Source organism: Hylobates moloch, unplaced genomic scaffold, assembly GCF_009828535.3.
Source record: "Hylobates moloch isolate HMO894 unplaced genomic scaffold, HMol_V3 SCAFFOLD_10, whole genome shotgun sequence".
Taxonomy (NCBI): Eukaryota; Metazoa; Chordata; class Mammalia; order Primates; family Hylobatidae; genus Hylobates; species Hylobates moloch.
The window spans coordinates 85,002,833-85,023,558 of NW_026652285.1; the positions used below are offsets into that span (position 1 = coordinate 85,002,833).

The 20,726-nt window shown below is 48.5% G+C and overlaps 1 protein-coding gene across 2 annotated transcripts in view; it reads left to right on the forward strand.

Annotated features, from left to right (window-relative positions):
* The window catches only part of SNX30 (sorting nexin family member 30), a 122,383-nt gene that overhangs the window by 95,064 nt on the left and 6,593 nt on the right, over window positions 1–20,726 (forward strand). For both annotated transcript variants that reach the window (XM_032164895.2, XM_058444790.1), the window contains exons 7-8: window positions 1,736–1,822; window positions 15,480–15,632. In XM_032164895.2, coding sequence (XP_032020786.1) covers window positions 1,736–1,822; window positions 15,480–15,632 — 240 coding nt within the window. The remainder of the gene's footprint in view (window positions 1–1,735; window positions 1,823–15,479; window positions 15,633–20,726) is intronic.

Below are 20,726 nucleotides of genomic sequence, written 5' to 3' on the forward strand. Positions count from 1 at the left end.
CCTGACCCTGCTGTTCCATTGCACCTTGGGGAACCACATTTGCACGTCCATGGAGAAGAGGATTTTTACTACTGCTGGTACCAGACCAATAGATTTAGATTATTTTCTGGGCTATAGGAAGTCCACAGAGGACTCTTTTTTACTTTATAGATTTATGTCATCCAGTATGGTAGCCACTAGCCATATGTGGCTATTTAAGTTTAAATTCAAATGAGTAACTTTAAATAAAAATGTAAATCCAGTTCCCCAGTCCTGCTAGCTTTGTTTCATGTGCTCAATAGGCACGTGCAGGCAGTGGTTCCTGGATTAGTGCAGATTGTAAAACGTTTCCATTATAGCAGAAAGTTCCATTGAACAGCACTGTAAATATTCCTACTCAAAGATGAATGAGTGTGGGGAGGGAATGTCAGGGCACTTAGGAGACAGCTGAGTGGCAATTGATGAAAAATTGTTGGGATTTTAACCTCATTTTCATTTCATGATAAAACACTTCTCAAAGCAAACTTTTCAGAGGAAGACTTGAGGTTCCCAGTTTTGACATATTCCATTAGAAGGTTGAACCCACAGCACTCTCAACTCTTCAGTTGTCTGTCACCTTTTAGCACAGGCAGGGATATGGGGTGTCCGTGCTTAGCCAAGGAGTGACTCCTTCCTGCTTTGACTGCACACTCTGCTGGAAGGTCCCCTATGGGGAAAGTGCATGATTAGAAACTTTCATAGCAATTTCTTTCTTTTGAATTAGTGGAAAAGAAAGGTCTCATCACTCTTGGTTTGCCACTTGTGATTCTGCTAAAGGAAGAAAAAAGAAACCCGTTGATGAAACAGATACCTTTCTAGAAGGTCTACTGCAAGATTTTCTGTTTTGCTCGGTGGGTTCATAGCAGCAGAGCTCGGACAAAGTGAGGGGAGCCCCGGGCACAGATTTACGGGGGCATTCACTCTCAGGTGCCAACCTTGTACTCACATGGGCCAAAGAGGGAGTGTCTCCTTACATTTTGCACCCCGGATGCCTGGCTTGCCTCACCCCTGTCCCATCCAGGGCTGGCTCTCTTGGGGCCCCTTGAGCCTTCACTCTGGTGAGCTGGCTGCATGGTTCTAGGAATTCTGGACTTGCACAGGTATAGCCCCTTTAGCACATACAGGCGCATACTGTGTCTGAGCCTCTGTCACACTGAACCCCTCAGGTAGGGAGTGCATCTCTCTGCTCTTTCTATACCTGGACCAGAGTAGAGGACTAGTAAGTGGCTAATGAATGAATCAATGAACAGATCAGTCCACTAGGGGTCCACTCAGTGAATTAAAGAGTGAAGAGTTCTCTTAGACTTTTCCTTTTAAGATTTCAGAGAACATCCAGCATTGTAGCCTGCAAAGCTCCACATTTCTGCACAGCTGGGCTCTGGCTGCACACAGTGACGCGGAGAGTCCTCCCAGCAGTGTGACAATGGATGGGTGCTGTTTCCTCTACTTGCCTTTCTCTAGAATTTCTTTCCTTTCAGCATCAGGTTTTAGTTACTTTACTAGAAACTCCAGCCTCAGGAGTGGTTCTCCTCTCTTCCCTCCTTTCCCCTGCTTCCTCCAGAGTTTCTGCCATGGCCAGACTGTCCTAGAAGCACATGGCTGGGCCCGGGGTAGGCCTTGATTTGGGGAGGCATGGGGGAAAAGAAGCAATCGCCTGGGGGTGGGAGGCCTTTTTGTGGACTCAGTGTTACATGCTTCTCTCCTCTGCCTCCCACAGAGTGTACTGAAGAAGAGGGACCAAGTTCAAGCAGAGTACGAAGCCAAACTGGAAGCTGTGGCTCTGCGGAAGGAAGACCGCCCCAAGGTCAGGGAAGCCACCTGGGAAGGGCTGCAAAGCTGTAGTCTCCCTGCTGGTGCTAAGTAAATTCTCGTCTCTAGATCTGTATGACTAAGAGTGGTCAGTGCCGGCTGGGCTACGTTGATGATGTTGTCCTTTTTCACTCCCTTTTCTGTCCTATTTCTGTGAGTTCCTAGTGTTCACTTGGGATTGAGTTTTCCACTGTTTCCTGGGCCTAATTTTTTTTTTTTAAAGACTTACAGCTCTGCCATTCATCGGCAGTTCCTTGCTCCATAAAATGGCATTGCAGAGAGGAGGAAAGAATAGCCTAGATCTGTGCTTTCAAAGTGTGGTTCATAGGCCCACAAACTGTACAATCCATGATGAGGAAAGTATAGAAGCACTTGGAAACTTCTATAGGAATTTGATGTTGCTGTAGAACCAGTTGAACACATTGTGTTGAACACTCAAGACGAGCGTGTTAAACTCACGTGAGGAGTTGCATGTGGAGCAAGCTGCATGCTGGTTCTGCACAGCAGGACTACAACTTGGTTGAATTGGAAAGCCAACAAAAAGTGGCCCTTTACTTCACAGAGTTCAAGCAGCACTAATCTAGCTTGTCTAGGATGCTTTCTGGCTCCAGTGTTTGTAACTGCTCAGTAGGTTCACCTTGCCTGCTACCTAGACAGAGCTGATTTATCAGGACAAGGGAATTGTATTGGAGAAAGTAATTCATGCAGAACCAGCTATATGGGACACTGGAGTTTTACTATTATTCAAATCATTCTCCCTGAGCATTTGGGGATCAGAGTTTTTAAAGATGATTTGGTGGGTAGGGCCTTAGGAAGTGAGGAGTGCTGATTGGTCAGGTTGGAGATGGAATCATAGGGGGTGGAAGTGAGGTTTTCTTGCTGTGTCTTCTGCTCCTGGGTGGGATTGCAGAATGGGTTGAGCCAGATTACCACCTTTTTACATTTGTGGGCTAAATGCAAACTTTTAAAATATATACAAACAAATCATCCTGTGTCATCCCTCTAAATCCCTTTGTTGAAAGGAAACTTTTAAAATATACACAAATAAATCATCCTATGTCATCCCTTTAAATGAGACCGAGACATGGCTCAGCAGATGGTACCATGTTCCAGAATATCACAGGCCAGCTCAGAACTCATCAGTGGGGCTGGCTATAGGCAGGCCTCCTCTTACTGGGGAGGTTGAGGTGGGAGGATCCCTTGAGGCCAGGAGTTAGAGGCTGCAGTGTGTTATGATTGCACCTGTGAATGGCCACTTCACCCCAGCCTGGGCAGCATAGGGAGACCCTATCTTAAAAAAAAAGGTTTTGGATTTTGGGGCATTTTGGGTTTTCAGATTGGGGACGCCCAACCTGTATAACAATGATTTACAAGGTATTTACGTTGTATTAGGTATTATAAGTAATCTAGAGATGATTTAAAGTATACAGGAGGCTGTGCATCGGTTATATGCAAGCACTACATGATTTTATGTAAGGGACTTGAACATTCACAGATTTTGATATCTCAGAAGTCCTGGAACCGATCCCCACCCCACCCTACCAGATAGCGAGGCGACAACTGTGTGTGTGTATATGTGCATGTATGTGTAAGATCTCATTGATTCCATACCACAACCATGAGGTTTAGGTACCATTATCATCCCCATTTGAGAGATGAGCAAACCAAGGCCCACTGTCACACAGATAGCACTGGCAGAGCTAGGATGGTACCCTGCAGTTTGACTTTAGAATCTTGCCACCTACCATTCCATCACTCTGCCTCTTTTTGGTTTGTAAGTGGAAGGTGTGTTTATTTTCAAAGAAGGGGGTGAGGGTGGGGAACGTTAGTAAGATAATAGCCGGGACTCGCGTTTCAGGGAAATGGTTTCACATCAGAGCTGCTGGGGTTTTCCTTCTTTGCCATGGTTCCTGCTGCTGCCGCCATGCCAAGACATACCTGGAAAGGAACCAGCTTTGGAATTTGAAACCCACACCTCAGAAATGACACACCTTGGCTTTGTGTAGTGTCTTTAATGTTAATTGCATCACAGGATCACTGCAGTGGTCATCTGAGGCCCAGAGGGAAGGCATTATTCTTTCCCCGTTTCATGGGTGAGGAAATGAGGCACAAAGGAGCTGGACAAATTGCCCAGCCTCTTTGATGCCGAGTGGCTCTGCATCCTGTGCATGTTTGTTGTGTTGATTCCAGCATCACCCCTAGTGATCTACACCAGAGCATAAAGGCTGCATATATCTGCAGAAAGGCAGATGATGAAGATTGAAACTGTGGTCACTGGCCCAGCGTATGCAGCTGGCACCCTCCCTCTGGTTCCTCCTGCCACAGGCTGTCGGCCTTCTTCCATCCTGTGTGTCTGTCACAAGGGAGGCGACAACAGGAATGCAGAGCCATGTGCACACAGCTGTCCTCTGCCTGCCTATGGCCGGCCCCACTGATGAGTTCTGAGCTGGCCTGTGATATTCTGGAACATGGTGCCATCTGCTGAGCCATGTCTCGGTCTCATTTAAAGGGATGACATAGGACGATTTATTTGTGTGTATTTTAAAAGTTTCCTTTCAACAAAGGGATTTAAAGGGATGACATAGGATGATTTGTTTGTATACATTTTAAAAGTTTGCATTTAGCTCGCAAATGTAAAGATAGAAGTCATTCACAGAAAAACAAATAACTGCATGATCTCACTTATATGTGGAATCTAACAAAGTTGAAGTCATAGAAACAGAGAGTAGAACGGTGGTTGCCAGGACTCAGGATGGCGAAATCGTAGTCAAAAGGTACAAACTTTCGGTTATAAGGTGAACAAAATCCTGGGGATTCCATGCACAGTGTGGGTGGTGATGGATGTGTTCATTAATTTGATTGTGATCATCACTACACAGTGTGTACGTGTATCAAATCATCACGTCATACACCTGGAATGTATGTAATTTTATGTGTCAGTTAAATATTTAAGGAAAAATAGAAGTCACTTTTTCGGCTGGGGAGGGAAGGAGAACCAACAAGTTCTGCCGCTGGCCTAGTTTGGAAACCGAGGATCCTGCATTTTAAAGACGTCATGTATGTAGTTCTGTAAATAGCATCTGTACGAGCTCAGCACTGAATACGAGCTTTCTCAGAGGCTGATGCTGTCATTTAATATGTTCAGCCCTATACAGGACACATTCCTTTCCAAAGCCAGGAACTGAAGGTTTGGAATAGTAGGCTGAGTTAAGTCTTAAGCGTGCCTGGCTTGCTGGCTGCTGGAAGCACACACCAGGCTTGGAGCAGTCTCGAGCAGAGGGAGACTCTGGTTTTGGCACCCTCATACCCCCACAGCTGCCTGCCAGGGCTCCTGGCCTCACATTCCTGCGGGTCTGGGTGATTCCTGTCCACTCTCCATGCTGTGGAAATCTTTGGCTGCTGCTGTTCTCCGCCTTCCCAGACACCACTTACCCGCATGGCTCATCCTCTTGGCCACGGGAATTCTTACCAAAGGCTAAGGATTTCCCCCAGTCCATGAAAATGTCTAGTCAGTCCTGAACACACATCTGCATTCTCTTAGCACACCGTGGCCAGGCCGTCTTCACCTTCCCTCTTCCTGGTGGGATGTTGAGCCATGCCACATTCACTTTGCTGCTTATTTAGCAATTGCGATTTTTAAAGACAAAATGGGCTGTCCTGGTGGTGTGCCAGAGAATGTAATGAAACAGTGGCAGCAGCAGAAATCCTTTGGTGCCTTTGGGTCTGGGGCAGCAGCTGCGTTGGTGGGCAGAGGAGAGTGCAGCCTGTCCAAGTCTAGCATGGTTGGAGCACAGGATTTAGAATGGGATGGACCTGGGTTCAAAGCCCAGCTGTGCCCCAGCTTGCACTGATCTCCTCAGCCTTTGTGGGCCTCGGTTGCTTCACACACGTGATTGTTGTGATACCATAAAGTGCTCGGCACAGTGTCTGACATAGTGACAGATGCTCCATTGGAGGAGCCTCCCATGTCCACACTGGCTGCAGTAGGAATGTGAGCGGAGAACTTTGTTTTCTGGGTTTGCTGTCACATATTTTAAGAAGTCCCTTTTCTGAACACAGTGTTTTAGACATTGTTTCCTGTGTCCTCAAGCTTCCCCTGCCTTCCTAGCCCTCCACACACCTGTCCTCCCCGACAGCCCATCGGGAGGTTTGGTGGATGCCGAGGAAATGAGCAGCTTAAGGTTTTGCTGTGCTTTGCCTGATGTGCTTGTGAGCTCATGAAGCCAGAGCTGCTGTTGATGAGATTTTTTTTAAAAAGCCAGGGAATTCAGAAGTGGGTTAGGGCTGATTCTATCCCAAGGCCTCGGCCAGGTCTGTTGGGAACTGATGGTAGGAGCGAGGTAGCTCAGGGGACTGTCGCAAGAGTGCCAGGGAGGAGAGGGCCCCTGGTATGGGCATGGCCAACAGAAGATCTGAGGGAGTCTGGGGGCTTACCTCATTGTCAGGTGAAACCTTGAAAAACTTGCACCGGATAAGGAGGGAAAGTTGATTTCTGTGGAGTCATGGAGTAGCATCAAAATCTGATCACTTTTTTGTAACCCAGGAGAAGAAAGTGGCCTCACGTGTCTCCACAACCTTCCCTGTGAATTTCAAAGTGGGGTGATCCTCTTAGGGGAGTCCTAGGACGTCTTGGGCTGAAGGAGCGTGTGCTGAGGGCAGAGGGTGCGGAGGCCTCTGGAGCTGGGGAAGAATGGTGGTGTCCTAGAATGCAAAGTTGTGCTTTGTGGTTGGGCTGAGGCTGGAGAAAGCTCAGCAGACACTGGGGTGGTGATTACCAGGCAGATGGAGCTTTGGACTCTGGAGACTTGGCCTTCTCCATGTTAATTGTGAGGTTGGAGAAGCGACATGCACTTATTTAGTAGGGGCTGGCTGCCTTCTGCTGGACCTGTTGGGCCGTAGCCTGTTGTACACCTTAGAATCTAACCTGCTGTGGAAGGTGGGGGGCATCAGAGCTCTTACAGAAGATAAGGAGAAGCTGAGGGATTGCATTTTAAATGGCGCCAGGAGCATCCACACCCTCGAATGACAGTGAGGGTAACAGAGAGGGAGCTCCTGCCTTTTCCTATCTTCCGCGTTGGACTCTTTTCAGTGCTAATACACTCGATATAACTAGCTCCAAAAAGAACAAAGAAGGGATGCCAGGGAGAAGGCTTCACAAAATTCCTAGTTATCTTCAAAAGGTAAATAAAAAAAAGCGGGGTGCTGTTTTAGGCCCTGACCCACGGGTAGCCTCATCCTGGGTGTAGTGCCAGCTGAAGAAGTTTAAATGAGTGGTGTTGGAGTGCAGATGAGGAGAGATGGGCCGTGTGGAGGGGACCTGGGGTGTCAGTGTGGGGGGCGATGGGCACGTGGTGTGTGTGGGGGGTGGGTGTGTGATGTGTGTATGGGGAGGGCATGTGGCATGTAGAGAGGGCATGTGGCGTGTAGGGAGGGCACATGGCATGTAGGGAGGGCGTGTGGTGTGTAGGGAGGGCGTGTGGTGTATGTGGGGTATGTGGTGTGTGGGAGCGGGTGTGATGTTTTAGGGGGAGTGTGGGCATGGATAGGAGTGGGGCATAGGTGTGGGAAGAGCGGGTGTGTAGTGTGGAGGTGACTGGGATGGAAAGGTGCACAGAGCTGTTGCCCCTCTGGTTGAGAGAAGAGCAGAGGGAAAGTGGAAATTGGGCTCTCTGAACAAACCTCTTGAAGGCTGTAGACCTTGGACAGCTCTTAGAACCACCAGAATAGTGAATGTTCTAGAATGGGAAAGACGTGGCGGCGGGTAGTGAAGTGAGAATCCCAATTGTAAACTGGCAGCAGGGAGACTTCTACATACCGAGCTTCCGCAGACCGGAGAGTGGGGCCTGGTGTCTGTTGTCTCCAGACCCTTCTGGCAAGTGAGGACCCTCAGCGTGGGGCAGAAGACCAGGTGCCTCCAGCCAGAGCAGGCGGAACTCCCCCATCCCGTCAGCTGACTTAAGTCCCACCCGCAGCCACCCTCTGCCAGTGCAGTGGTTCCCGTTTGACAGATGGGGGCCCGGGGTCAGGGGAAGCGTGGCACTTAAGTGCCAAAGTCAACAAATGGTGGAGCCAGTATGGGGTCCAGGTGCATCTGGCTCCAAAGCTGGCACCTTTCCCCAGGGCGTGGGCCCCAGCAGCTGTGCTCCCTGAGGGGGCACCCTGCCTTTCCCGAGGCAGGCATGGAGAGTGCGTGAGGCCTTCCCTGGGGCTTCACTCTCGTGTCATTGCTCAGGCAAGCTTGTGGCTCTCTTGCTGTCAGCCTCTCTGCTCCTCATCTCATGCCCTCACCGCTGCCTCCCTCACTCCCCACTGGCCATCCTCTGAAGTTTGTTTTTATCTATTATTTAAAAAGCATTCATTCACAGAGCCAGTGACTTTCTGTTTGCCCAATTCCATGGCCTCTTTTCAAACTTGACCCTGTCTCATTGTTTTCACCTCGCAGCTCAAATAGACACTGAAAACGCAGTTGCTGGAAGCTTGAGGTGACCAGCCTGGGGGCTCTGGCATCCCAGAGGGCAGAGGACCAATCTCTCTGCCACTCACACATTGCCAGTTAGGGAGCCCTGTCCCCTGCTCACTCAGCAGCATGTGGCTGTCACTGGTCCTGGAGCCTGTCCTACAGCAGCCACAAGCTCCCCTCTCCTCCACGCTTTGGGATTATATCTGTCTTGTGTAGTCTTTGGAGATTTTACTAACCTACTATCATCATGAGAGCAGATAATGTGACATCTCCAACCCAGCTCCAAGAAGGAGACTTAGGTTGAGATTTCTGTTCTAGGGCCTGGAAATGCATGGCACGTGGAAGGAGCTCAGTAATGCATCCATCCATCCATCCATCCATCCATCCATCCATCCATCCATCTACTATCTATCTATCTATCTATCTATCTATCTATCTATCTATCTATCTATCTATCTATCTATGAGACCGAGTCTTGCTCTGTTGCCAGGCTGGAGTGCAGTGGCTCAATCTCAGCTCACTGAGTAATGCATTTTTAAATGAAAGTTGAGTGAATTTAAGTTACTGTCCCATTCCCCAGCACACAGAAATGCACAGTCCCATCCACGTGACTCTTCTGTCATTGCACTAGCAACCTGTATTCTGTAATGGAAATTCTCATGAGAGATTGAGAACCAATGTGAAAAATGCAATTTTGTCCCCTCTATATAAATTTTTGTCTTTTGAGGTCTTATCTGGTGATATTTTTTCTTGGTGTCATGATAAGCAACACCCAACCATTAGCAGTGCTGTGCCATGTCAACATCCTTCAGACACATGGTAGCACAACCATAACAATACCTCAGTCATGAAAATTAAAACATTGAAGTAAGAGGAAATGCTGAGGGTGGTGGCCCACACCTGTTATTATCTCAGCACTCTGGGAGGCCAAGACGGGAAGATCGCTTGAGCTCAGGAGTTCGAGACCAGCCTGGGCAAGGTAGCAAGACCTCGCCTCTACTCCAGATAAAAATATTAGCTGGGTGTGATGGTGTGCATCTGTAGTTACAGCTACTCGGGAGGCTGAGGCAGGAGGATTGCTTGAGCTTGGGACATTGAGGCTACAGTGAGCTGTGATTGCACCACTGCACTCCAGCCTGGGCAACAGAGAAAGACCTGTCTCAAAAATAAATAAAATAATAAATAAAAATAAAAAGAATGCTTAGTGTTACTGGTCAGTGAATTGATTGTTACAAAGACACTATCCAAAAAGAATCAAAGGCAAGAAGAATACACGCCTGAGCGTGAGTTGCCCGCACTCCTCTTCTTCAAGTTGGGGAACTTCACAAGCTGGTCACAGACAGCTCACCCCAGTTCCTCTTATTTTCTTATTTTTAATCCTTCCATCCTCTTCTAACTCCTGCCACCCCTGGGCTTCTCTGGCTCTATTCTCTCTGATTCACCACCTCCTCCTTCTGTGCCCACCTTTCCGCCTTTCTGAGTGACTTTTGCTGAGTCCTTTATTAACCCTACACATGCTGGCTTCTCTGTGAGTTCAAACCTTGGGCCCTGCCTCCCTCAGCCCCACCTTTCCCTCCATATATTTAAAAAAGATTATATTGTGGTAAAATATACAGAATATAAAATTTGCCATCTTAACCATTTAAAAGTGTACAGCTTAGTCGTGTTAAGCACATTTACATTGTTGTGCAATCAGTATCTGGAACTCTTTTCATCTTGCAGAACTGAAACTCTGACCCATTAAACAACTCTCCATTCCCCCTCCTGCCGGACTCTAGAAACCCATGTTCTACTGTCTGTCTCTATGACTTTGACAATTCTAGATACCTCGTTATCTAGAATAATATAATATTTGTCCTGTGACTGGCTTATTTCACTCAGTGTAATGTCCTTGGTTTATCCATGTTGTAACATGTTAGAATTCCCCTCCTTTTTGAGGCTGAATAATATCCCATATATATGAGACATACACACACGTACATACACATACATATACATACCACATTTTGTTTATCCATTCATCAGTGGACATCTGTGTTGCTTTCATCTTTGGACTACTGTGAATAATGCTGCTATAAATGTGTGTACAAGTATCTCTGAGACCCTGCTTTCAATTTATCTGGATATATACTCAGAAGTGGAATCCAGCAGGATCATATGGTAGTTCTATTTTAAAATTTTTGAGGAATCTCCATACTGTTTTCCATAGCGGCTATACTGTTTTACAATCCACCAACAATGTACAAGGGTTCTAGTTTCCCCATGTTCTTACCGACACTTATTCATTCTTTGAGACAGAGTCTTGCTCTGTTACCCAGGCTAGAGTTCAGTGGCGTGATCTTGGCTCACTGCAATCTCCGCCTCCCGGAGACCAGCCAGGCTGCTCTCGAACTCCTGACCTCAGGTGATCCGCTTGCCTTGGCCTCCGGAAGTGCTGGGATTACAGGTGTGAGCCGCTGCACCTTGCCTATTTTCTGTTTTTGTTATTTTTTTTGATAGTAGCCATCCTGATGAGTGTGAGGTCCTATCTCATTGTGGCTTTGATTAGCATTTCACTAGTGATGATGATGTTGAGCATCTTTTCATGTCCTCGCTGACTGTTTATCTTCTTTATTTTTATTTTTTTGAGATGGAGTCTCGCTCTGTCACCAGGCTGGAGTGCAGTGGCGTGATCTCGGCTCACTGCAACCTCTGCCTCCCTGGATCAAGCAATTCTCCTGCCTCAGCCTCCTAAGTAGTTGGGACTACAGGAGCACACCACCATGCCCAGCTAATTTTATTGTATTTTTAGTAGAGACAGGGTTTCACTGTGTTGGCCAGGGTGGTCTCGATCCCTTGACCTTGTGATCTGCCCGCCTCGGCCTCCCAAAGTGCTGGGATTACAGGCGTGAGCCACTGTGCCCAGCTGACTGTTTATCTTCTTTGGAGATATGTTTAAGTCCTTTGCTCATTTTTAAATTTGGTTGTGTATTCTTTTCCATAAGCCTTTATAGAAGAGCTGTGTTTGGTTTTCTTGTTATCTCACCCCGCTTTGTGGAGGGAGGTGTCACTCTGCCCCTGGCTGCAACTCCCTCCTTTCTCTGATCTGTGGACCTGTCCTTCATTCTGAGCCTTTGGTGGCATTAGTGTCACCCAAGTCATCCAGACCAGAAACTTCAGGCTTCTCTCTGACTCCCTGTATTTTATTTCTCATGGGCAGCCAGTTGCCAAATCTGTCAGTTCTGTCTCCACCAGGTTGGTTTACTCCATCCTCTCCCTTCTGGTGTTAGACCCACAACCCCAGTTCCAGGGTGCCCAGTGCAATCTCGTGCTAATATGTAGTTTGGAGATGATTCATCTCTGGTGTCTAATGAAATCTCAGGGTGGAGTAGCATTGGCAAAGGGTGGCATAATGTTTGGGAGAACATATAATAATATAGTTTGTATTTGGAAGATGAAAATCTGTTTTATAACACGTGGAATAAAGCTTGAGGAGCTGTGCAAGGGATAGATTATCTTTTGTGAACAGCAAATTATAATATTGATACTGATATGAGCTAACAAATGTTTATTGAGCACTTACTATATGCCAGGCACAAGTGTGTCACAGGTGTGCAATGACTATCTGGAACCAGTGTTGCAGGCATTAAGAAGAATTTACCAAGACAATTATAGGTAAAGAAAAACAGATTTATTAGAGAAAGTAGGAAAATACGTTGCAAGGGTGCAACAGGCAGATCAGCAAGAAGGGAGCTGACTATCAGGAAACAAAGGCTTGCTGGGGATTTCGTGGAATGGTGCTTGTGCTGTGTACTGAAGAGGGCTTCGTGCAGTGCTGATAACTCCAAGGTTGCAGTGAGCAAACTTGCATTTTTCTGTTAACTGAGGGTCTGGTGATAGCTGGGTACAGGAAGATTGTGTTATTAATATTTGTGCAGGAAGGCTATGTGTCCTGGACCATGAAGAAAAGGAGAAGTATAGCTTAATCTGCCTTCTCTTTTTGCTTTCACTTGGTCCTGCCAGCCCAACTCCCCCTTCCTAATTAGGACGCCATAAAGCACTTAACACATATTAGCCTGTTTGGCCTCATGACAGCTTTGTGAGGTGGAGGATATGATTAGCCAGACGGAGAAGCTGAGGCCAGGTCCCAGGCCACACACCTGGTAAGTGGCAGGTGGGGTGTGCAAGCTAAGCTCTGGAAGTTTGGTTCTAGAGCTGTCCACTGCAGCTGGAGGAAGTGTGGGGCTTTTTCTGTTCTCCAGAAGTGGGCACGAGTTAACTGGGCCTCAGGAAATCGGGCCTTTGGGATAAGCCTCAGGCTCCTCATCCCCTGCCACCCTCTGCCAATCTTGCGAGCTGCGGTTCCCTCTCCATGCTGCTGTGGGCCCTGTGGCCTGTGCACGATTCCTGCAGTGGGTCCTGATGTCTTCTCTCCTCTGTCCCTTGCGTGTACTGCCACTCTGGAGTGCCTTCCGAGTGGTCACACATCTCACATCTGTCATCTTTAAAGAGCCGCCTTAGCCGGGCGCGGTGGCTCATGCTTGTAATCCCAGCACTTTGGGAGGCTCAGGCGGGCGGATCACGAGGTCAGGAGATCGAGACCACGGTGAAACCCCATCTCTACTAAAAATACAAAAAATTAGCCGGGCGTGGTGGTGGGCGCCTGTAGTCCCAGCTACTCGGAGAGGCTGAGGCAGGAGAATGGCGTGAACCCGGGAGGCGGAGCTTGCAGTGAGCCGAGATTGTGCCACTGCACTCCAGCCTGGGCGACAGAGCGAGACTCCGTCTCAAAAAAAAAAAAGCCGCCTCAGTGCTGTTTCCTCTGTGAGGCCCGATCTTCCCAGGTTGGCTGCCCTCTCCATCCTCCTCAGCATGCTTATCACGGGGGCTGCAGGGGAAGCGACAACACTCGCCTCCGTGTCTAGGCATGTTCCTGTTTCTTCCCAACTAGACTGTAGGTTACGGGAGACAAGATTTGCCTGTTGAGACCCAAGCACTTTTGTATTCCTCAGTGCCAAGCACAGAATGTGTTGTGAAACTGAGAAGCCAAATATTTCCCAGACCGAGGCTCAGGCAGTCATAAAACCCACAGCCGTGGTTTAGACCCTGATTTTTATGGGTCAGTCAGAGTTCCCATCTCCAGAACAGTCCTGGGAATCTTTAAACCTGGGAATCTTTCCTCTGTAAAAAGTCCTCCAATTCAGAGACCCTGGCTGCCCTCCTCTCCACGTGTCCCGGTGAGGTTCTCTTTCCAGGGCTTTCCGTTTTCTCCTCACAGCAGAAGTTTCGTTAAGCAAACAGGAAGTTGCTCATAGGCACCCTCACCCCGATGCACATGTGAGCAGTGGCCAGGAGACGGGTAAGGGAACTGGCCTGTGCCTGTGGGGGGGTGAGGCCAGCCAGAGACGCTGGCTCGCTGGGCATCTTTCCATTGAGGCTGATTCCTGGAGTGACTCTGGAGAGGCAAGACTGGGATACTCTGGTTTTTATTTCAGTTTTTCCTGAGGTAACCAATAGTAATGGGTGGTCTTGGGAGGAGGCAAAAGAGACTTAAATCATGGCATCAGAAGAAAAAGTCAGTCTCTGACCTGGTGTGGTGGCTCACACCTGTAATTCCAGTGCTTTGGGGGACCGAGGTGAGAGGATCGGTGGAGGCCAGGAGTTTGAGACCAGCCTGGACAACATAGCACCACCACATCCTACTTACTGTAGAGATGGGGGTCTTACTATGTTGCCCAGGCTGGTCTCAAATTCCTGACCTCCAGCGATCTTCTGCCTTGGCCTCCCAAAGTGCTGGGAGGCATGAACCACTGCACTCAGCCCAGTATTTTTTTTCCCTCTTCCAGAAGCTTATGTGCTTTGTAGAAGGCCTCTTTCTCCATCTTAACAGAAAAATTCCTTGCTTTTAAATTTCCCAGAGTGTCTAGTTATCTCTTTCTCTCCAGCTCATCCTGGTTTCACCCATGTCTAGTTCCCGTGTCAGACACATTCAAATTTGCTTGCCTTGGCCGTGTCTCTTCCCTGACTCCTGTGTTCTACAGCCATCTCCACGTGGTCTGTGGAGAAGATGGCTGAGTACCCTGAAGGTGTCCAGCTCCCTCAGGCCTGTCTTTCTCATTGGCATCATTCTGGGTCAGCTCCTTGCCCACGAGGCTTGGGTATAAACCTCCCCAATTGGTGGAAATGGACTCCCAGTGGTGAGCCATGGCTTGGAGACAGTTTGGTTCATGGGCCCCAGCATACCAAACTTACAAGGCCTCACTTGTGGTTGGGATACATTTGGCAGGTCAGGGGTTTGACCTGGCTTTGGGCATGTCAGCTCCCTGGCCACCGTCAGGGCCCAGAGAAGTGCTTGAGTTAGGAGAGAGAAGCCAGCTTTGGGAAGCGCTGCAGCCACAAAGCCCAAACTCCAGCTGCACAGGATAGTGAAATTCACCAAAGCAAAGTGAAAGTTGTGAAACTTCAAGTGACTTAGTTCCGTTTTGAGAAAGTCTTCTAAACCTCTTTAAGAAAAACTTGAAATAGCCTGCTGTATATTTCTTCTTTGAATTTCAGATTTTTTTGACATGCATAAATAACTTTCCACCTATTTTCTCAGACTTCTCTAACTCTCCATTTAAAAGTATCTGCTATTGGGAAAAGCATAAACAAGCCTCCAGTTTATTTATAATGTGGGGTTCAGAGGAGGCAGCTGGCCAGTAGTTGTCTTATTGCGATTCTCTGATTAATGAGGAAAGGCATCATCAAGTGTCACAGCAATGGAATAGTTCATGTGATCTGGGAGAACCTACCTCTTTTCTAGTTCCAATATGGGACACAGGAGAATAGCAGGGCAATACAAATGCTGTGTATTTGCAAAGTCTGCACACACTTTCAAGTGTGGATGAGTAAATCCTAAAAGGAACCGAAGACATTTGAGTCTGAATTGCAATGTTTCTTCTTCCTGTGTGTAAATGGGGGTGTTTCCCCCACGAGTCTGTGTTGTGTTTGGATAGGTTTGAAGATTTGGGTTAGGAGAGCCCCTTTTCAGAGCTCCTCCTTAGACTTGAAAACCCAAGGCTTTGCTTTCAAATAAATGCCTCCAGAGGAGGGAGCGTGTTGATGGCATTTTAATGTAGAGCTTTGGCCTTTGACAAATGTGTGCCCAGAGGAGCTCAAGGCAAGAGATGCCAGTTCTTTGTGCAGGGCACCCATGTGTGCCTCCCTTTTCCAGGTACCAGCGGACGTCGAGAAATGTCAGGATCGGATGGAGTGTTTCAATGCTGACCTGAAAGCTGACATGGAGAGGTGGCAGAACAACAAGAGGCAGGACTTCCGGCAGCTACTCATGGGGATGGCTGACAAGAACATCCAGTATTATGAGAAGGTAATCAGCGTGCCCAACAAGACTGGCTTCTAATGATCAGAGCCTTTCACATGGGCCTACCAGAAATCCAGAAGCTGGGAATCCTGCTAGTCTCATCTCCTTCCCTTATTGTAGCTGCTTAGTCTTGGCTCCCGCTTCATGTCCTTGCCCAGCCATGTGGCTGCAGTGCTGGGTTTGGCAGCAGAGGGGGTGCTCACAGGGGTTCCCCTCGCACATGCTGCTGGGGAAGCAGCCCGTTGGTCTTCCATGCTCTCTGGGCCTGGCGCTGGTTGCTTCCCAGAGCCAGTCAGACCTTCAGCACAGCGATGCTGCCACCAAATGAAGGCTTTGGGGTTACTTTACTCTGTGTTGGGGTTCTGTACACAGGGGCCCTTCACTTTGGTTGTGCAGTGAACCCCTTTGGTCATCTGGTGAAGCCTATAGACCCCTCACCAAAATACTGTGCATTTTTTTTTTTTAAAATAGAGTTCAAAATACTGATTTTAAATACCTAAAATAAAGGGATGTAGGATTACAAAGGAAAGCAATTCTATTAAAAAGTTTTACTCATGGATCCCCTTGACCTGTGGACCCCAGGTTAAGCACCGCACACATACACACACACACACACACACACACACACACACACACCCCACCACCACCACCACACCCCACACACACTACACACACACCACACCCCCCCACACTACACGCCACACACACACACACACACACCCCACCACCACCACCACACCCCCCCACACTACACGCCACACATACACCACACACCCCCCCCACACTACATGCACACCATCCACACCACACATCCCCCACACATATACCCCACACACAACCCCCACACACACCCCACACACAACCCCCACACACACCCTACACAACCCTCACACACAACCCCCACACACACCACACACACATAGAGATGACTCTTATCAGGCTACAGCCCAGTCCCCTCAATCAAGGTTTGCTTGATTCGTATATCCAGCAAGCCAATGCGAGGCCAGGTGCAGTGGCTCATGCCTGTAATCCCAGCACTTTGAGAGTCCGAGATGCGAGAATCACTTGAGCCCAGGAGTTCAAGACCAGCCTAGGCAATGTAGTGGGACTGTCTCTACAAAAGATACAAAATGAGCCAGGTGTGGTGGCGTGTGCCTATAGTTCCAGCTACTCGGGAGGCTGTGGCAGGAGGATGGCTTGAGCCAGGAGTTCAAGGCTACAGTGAGGCATGATTGTGCACTACTGCACTCCAACCTGGGTAACAGAGTTTTTGACCCTGTCACTATATATATATACACACACACACTCACACACACATACATATATATACATACATACATACGCACATATATATACACACACAGATACATTCATGTGTGTGTGTGTGTGTGTGTGTGTGTGTGTTGTGTATTGTGACAGGGTCAAAAACTCTGTTACCCAGGTTGGAGCACAGTAGTGCACTCTGTTACCAGAGTTCCTTTCTTCTGTAACTCCCACACCTTCCCTCTGCTGTTCAGCGGCCTTCCCACTACTACAAAACCAACTATGTCACATGTCTCCATCACTCCCCTTGGTAATTAATCCCAGCATTCCTAAAGTCCTGGTCCCAGGAGGACCCAACCCTGGTCTTAAGTACGTGTTTATCTGTCTTCCCACTATATCACAGGCAGGGCCACCGTCTTAGGGCCTGTTATTGCTTCTATACATATTTAACAAATGCTTTTTGTGCACTTGCTGTGTGCAAGGGGCAGTGTGTACCAAATTGATAAACAGCGGGATTCCTGCCCTGTGGAGGGTATGTGTTCATCAAAGGAGCCCACAGCTTCAGAGTGAGATAAGGAAAAGAACAGGAAACTGGGGGAGAAAATACCAGGGGGCATAATGCAGACTAAGGGTGGGAGGGGCAGGTGGAGTGGGCAGGAAAGGCCAGTCTGAGGAAATAACATTTCATCCGAGTCTCAGAGACAGAGGCTTGGACAACATATATTCCAGGTAAAGGAGACAATATACGCAAGGTCCCTGGGGTAGGAAAGAGTTTGGTACATTTGAGGACCAATAGAAAACTGGTATGGTCTTGGTTTATCATGGCTGACATACAAAGTCCATTGCAGATCTGAAGAGATGGCCTAGGGAGGGAGCAGGACCTAGAATGCCACACACCCCAGACCATCTTCTGTATATAAGGTGGGCTTCAGAGTTTCGCTTCCTCTCTAACCTCAGAGTCACCAAGGAGGAATCAGGGAGCAATTTCACCACTCCTCTTTCTGGCTTGACCTAGGATGCCTCTCTCCTCCTCCCTCCTCAGAACTTCTCCCACCTCCTCAGAATTCCTCCCACCTCCTCAGAACTCCTCCCACCTCCTCAGAATTCCTCCCACTCCTCAGAACTCCTCCCACCTCCTCAGAACTCCTCCCACCTCAGAACTCCACCCACCTCCTCAGAATTCCTCCCACCTCCTCAGAACTCCTCCCACCTCAGAACTCCACCCACCTCCTCAGAACTCCTCCCACCTCCTCAGAACTCCTCCCACCTCAGAACTCCACCCACCTCCTCAGAATTCCTCCCACCTCCTCAGAATTCCTCCCATCTCCTCAGAACTCCTCCCACCTCCTCAGAATTCCTCCCCCCTCCTCAGAACTCCTCCCGCCTCCTCAGAATTCCTTATGCCTCCTCAGAACTCCTCCCGCCTCCTCAGAATTCCTCCTCCCTCCTCAGAACTCCTCCCGCCTCCTCAGAATTCCTCCTCCCTCCTCAGAACTTTTCCCACCTCCTCAGAATTCTTCCTCCCTCCTCAGAACTACTCCTCAGAATTCCTTTGTTGTAACCAGCGAATTTAATTAAAACGCCACACTTTTGAGACTAATTAAGAGTTCTTTATTAAGCCAGCTGCCAAAGAGACAGCTAATGCTCAAAATTCTCTCCGCCCCGAGGAAGGGGCTCGATTAACTTTTATACCTGGGTTTAGGAAGGGGAAGGGGACTCAAAAGTAATAATTCTACAGAATTAAAAACATGCAAGAACAAAAGAATCAAAATGGTTACATAGTCATAAACAACTTAAAAGACAAATGGTTACAAGAAGAGCCACGGTACCAGGTGCAAAGTTTTAAATCTTTCATTATACTTAGATGTAGGGTCTATGCCAGACATGAACTCAAGGTTTTATGTTGTTATCTCTTGGAGAAGGTTTCTGGGAGACTTCATACATGGTTGGTGTTGGTACCTTATCAGTTAATTGGGCTCCTTTGTAATGCTGAAGGTCTGTTTACCCAGGCCAACTCCTCAGGAAAGGAGGTTGGGTGACGAGCCCTAGTGTCTTGTAAATTAAGGGGTCAATTGGAGTTTGTCCGGCTTTCCTAGCTAGAGAGAGAGTCTTACTTACATGAGAAGCAAGGCTAGGTGATTTAAAGAGACAAGCAGGACAAAATTTAAAGTAACGAGTTAAAGTAAAAGCACGGTTAGGCACTTCACCTTCTCCCTCCTCAGAACTCCTCCCACCTCCTCAGAATTCCTCCTCAGAATTCCTCCTCCCTCCTCAACTCCTCCCACCTCAGGATTCCTCCTCCCTCCTCAGAACTCCTCCTCCCTCCTCAGAACTCCTCCTCCCTCCTCAGAACTCCTCCTACCTCAAGATTCCTCCTCCATCCTCAGAACTCTTCCCCCCTCCTCAGAATTCCTTCTCCCTCCTCAGAACTCCTCCCACCTCCTCAGGATTCCTTCTCCCTTCTCAGAACTCCTCCCTACCCCTCAGAATTCCTTCCCACTCCTCAGAATTCCTTCTCCCTCCTCAGAACTCCTCCCACCTCCTCAGGATTCTTCCTGCCTCCTCAGAACTCCTCCTCCCTCCTCAGAATTCCTCCCACCTCCTCAGAACCCCTCCTACCTCCTCAGAACCCCTCCCACCTCCTCAGAATTCCTCCTCCCTCCTCAGAACTCCTCCCACCTCCTCAGAACTCCTCCCACCTCCTCAACTCCTCCCACCTCCTCAGAACTCCTCCCACCTCCTCAGAATTCCTCCTCCCTCCTCAGAACTCTTCCCACCTACTCAGAATTCCTCCTCCCTCCTCAGAACTCCTCCTCCTTCCTCAGAACTCCTCCTCCTTCCTCAGAACTCCCAGAACTACTCCCACCTCCTTAGAATTCCTCCTTCCTCCTTCCTCCTTCCTCAGAACTCCTCCTCCTTCCTCAGAACTCCTCCCACCTCCTTAGAATTCCTCCTTCCTCCTCAGAACTCCTTTTACCTCCTCAGAATTCCTCCTGCCTCCTCAGGATTCCTCTTCAGAGCTCTTCCCACCTGCTCAGAACTCCTCCTCACTCCTCAGAACTCCTTTCACCTTCTCACAATTCCTTCCACCTCTTCAGAACTCCCATTCCTCACAACCTTTCCCACCCCCTCAGAACTCCTCCTCCCCACAACCTCTCCCCACCTCCCCCAAACCCCTCCCTGCCTTCTCAGAACCCGTCTCCACTTCCCCAAAACCCCTCCCGCCTTCTCAGAACCCCTCTCCACTTCCCCAAAACTCCTCCCACCTCCTCAGGACTCCTCCCTAAATGACTCAGTACAAAGTCCTCCTCCACCCCTGGGCTGCTACTGAGAAGCCTTATGTGATTCACTTGCTCTCTTTATGCAAGAGACTTTCCAAAGGGAGAATCATTTCTGCTCTCAGAGGACAATGCCAGAGTGTTCTGAGTTCTTGGCCTTTCACAAGGATCTGGGATGAAAAGAGGTTGGTGTAGTGGAGAGAACATCAGCGTGGGAATCATGAGCTCTGCCATGGACAAGCTGTGTGTCTGGGCCAGTTATTTAACCTGAGTCTTGTCGTCCCCATCCATGAAATCAATGTGTATGTGTCAAGTAATAATTCTCCTTCATAGAGGAGCTGTGAGGACTGGTGATAACTAATGTAAAGTATGTCACCATGTTTGGACATAATAAAACTCAATAAACACTGGCTTACCTCTTCCATATTCCCTTTTTGGAGATTCAGGTGTGGCCCAAACAAGCAAACTTGAGGTTGGTGAGGAAGAGTGGGCTTTCCACCTGTTCCGAGTCAGGTGGCTGGCCTGCCCCAACTATGATTTCCATCCTGCACAAGCGCCA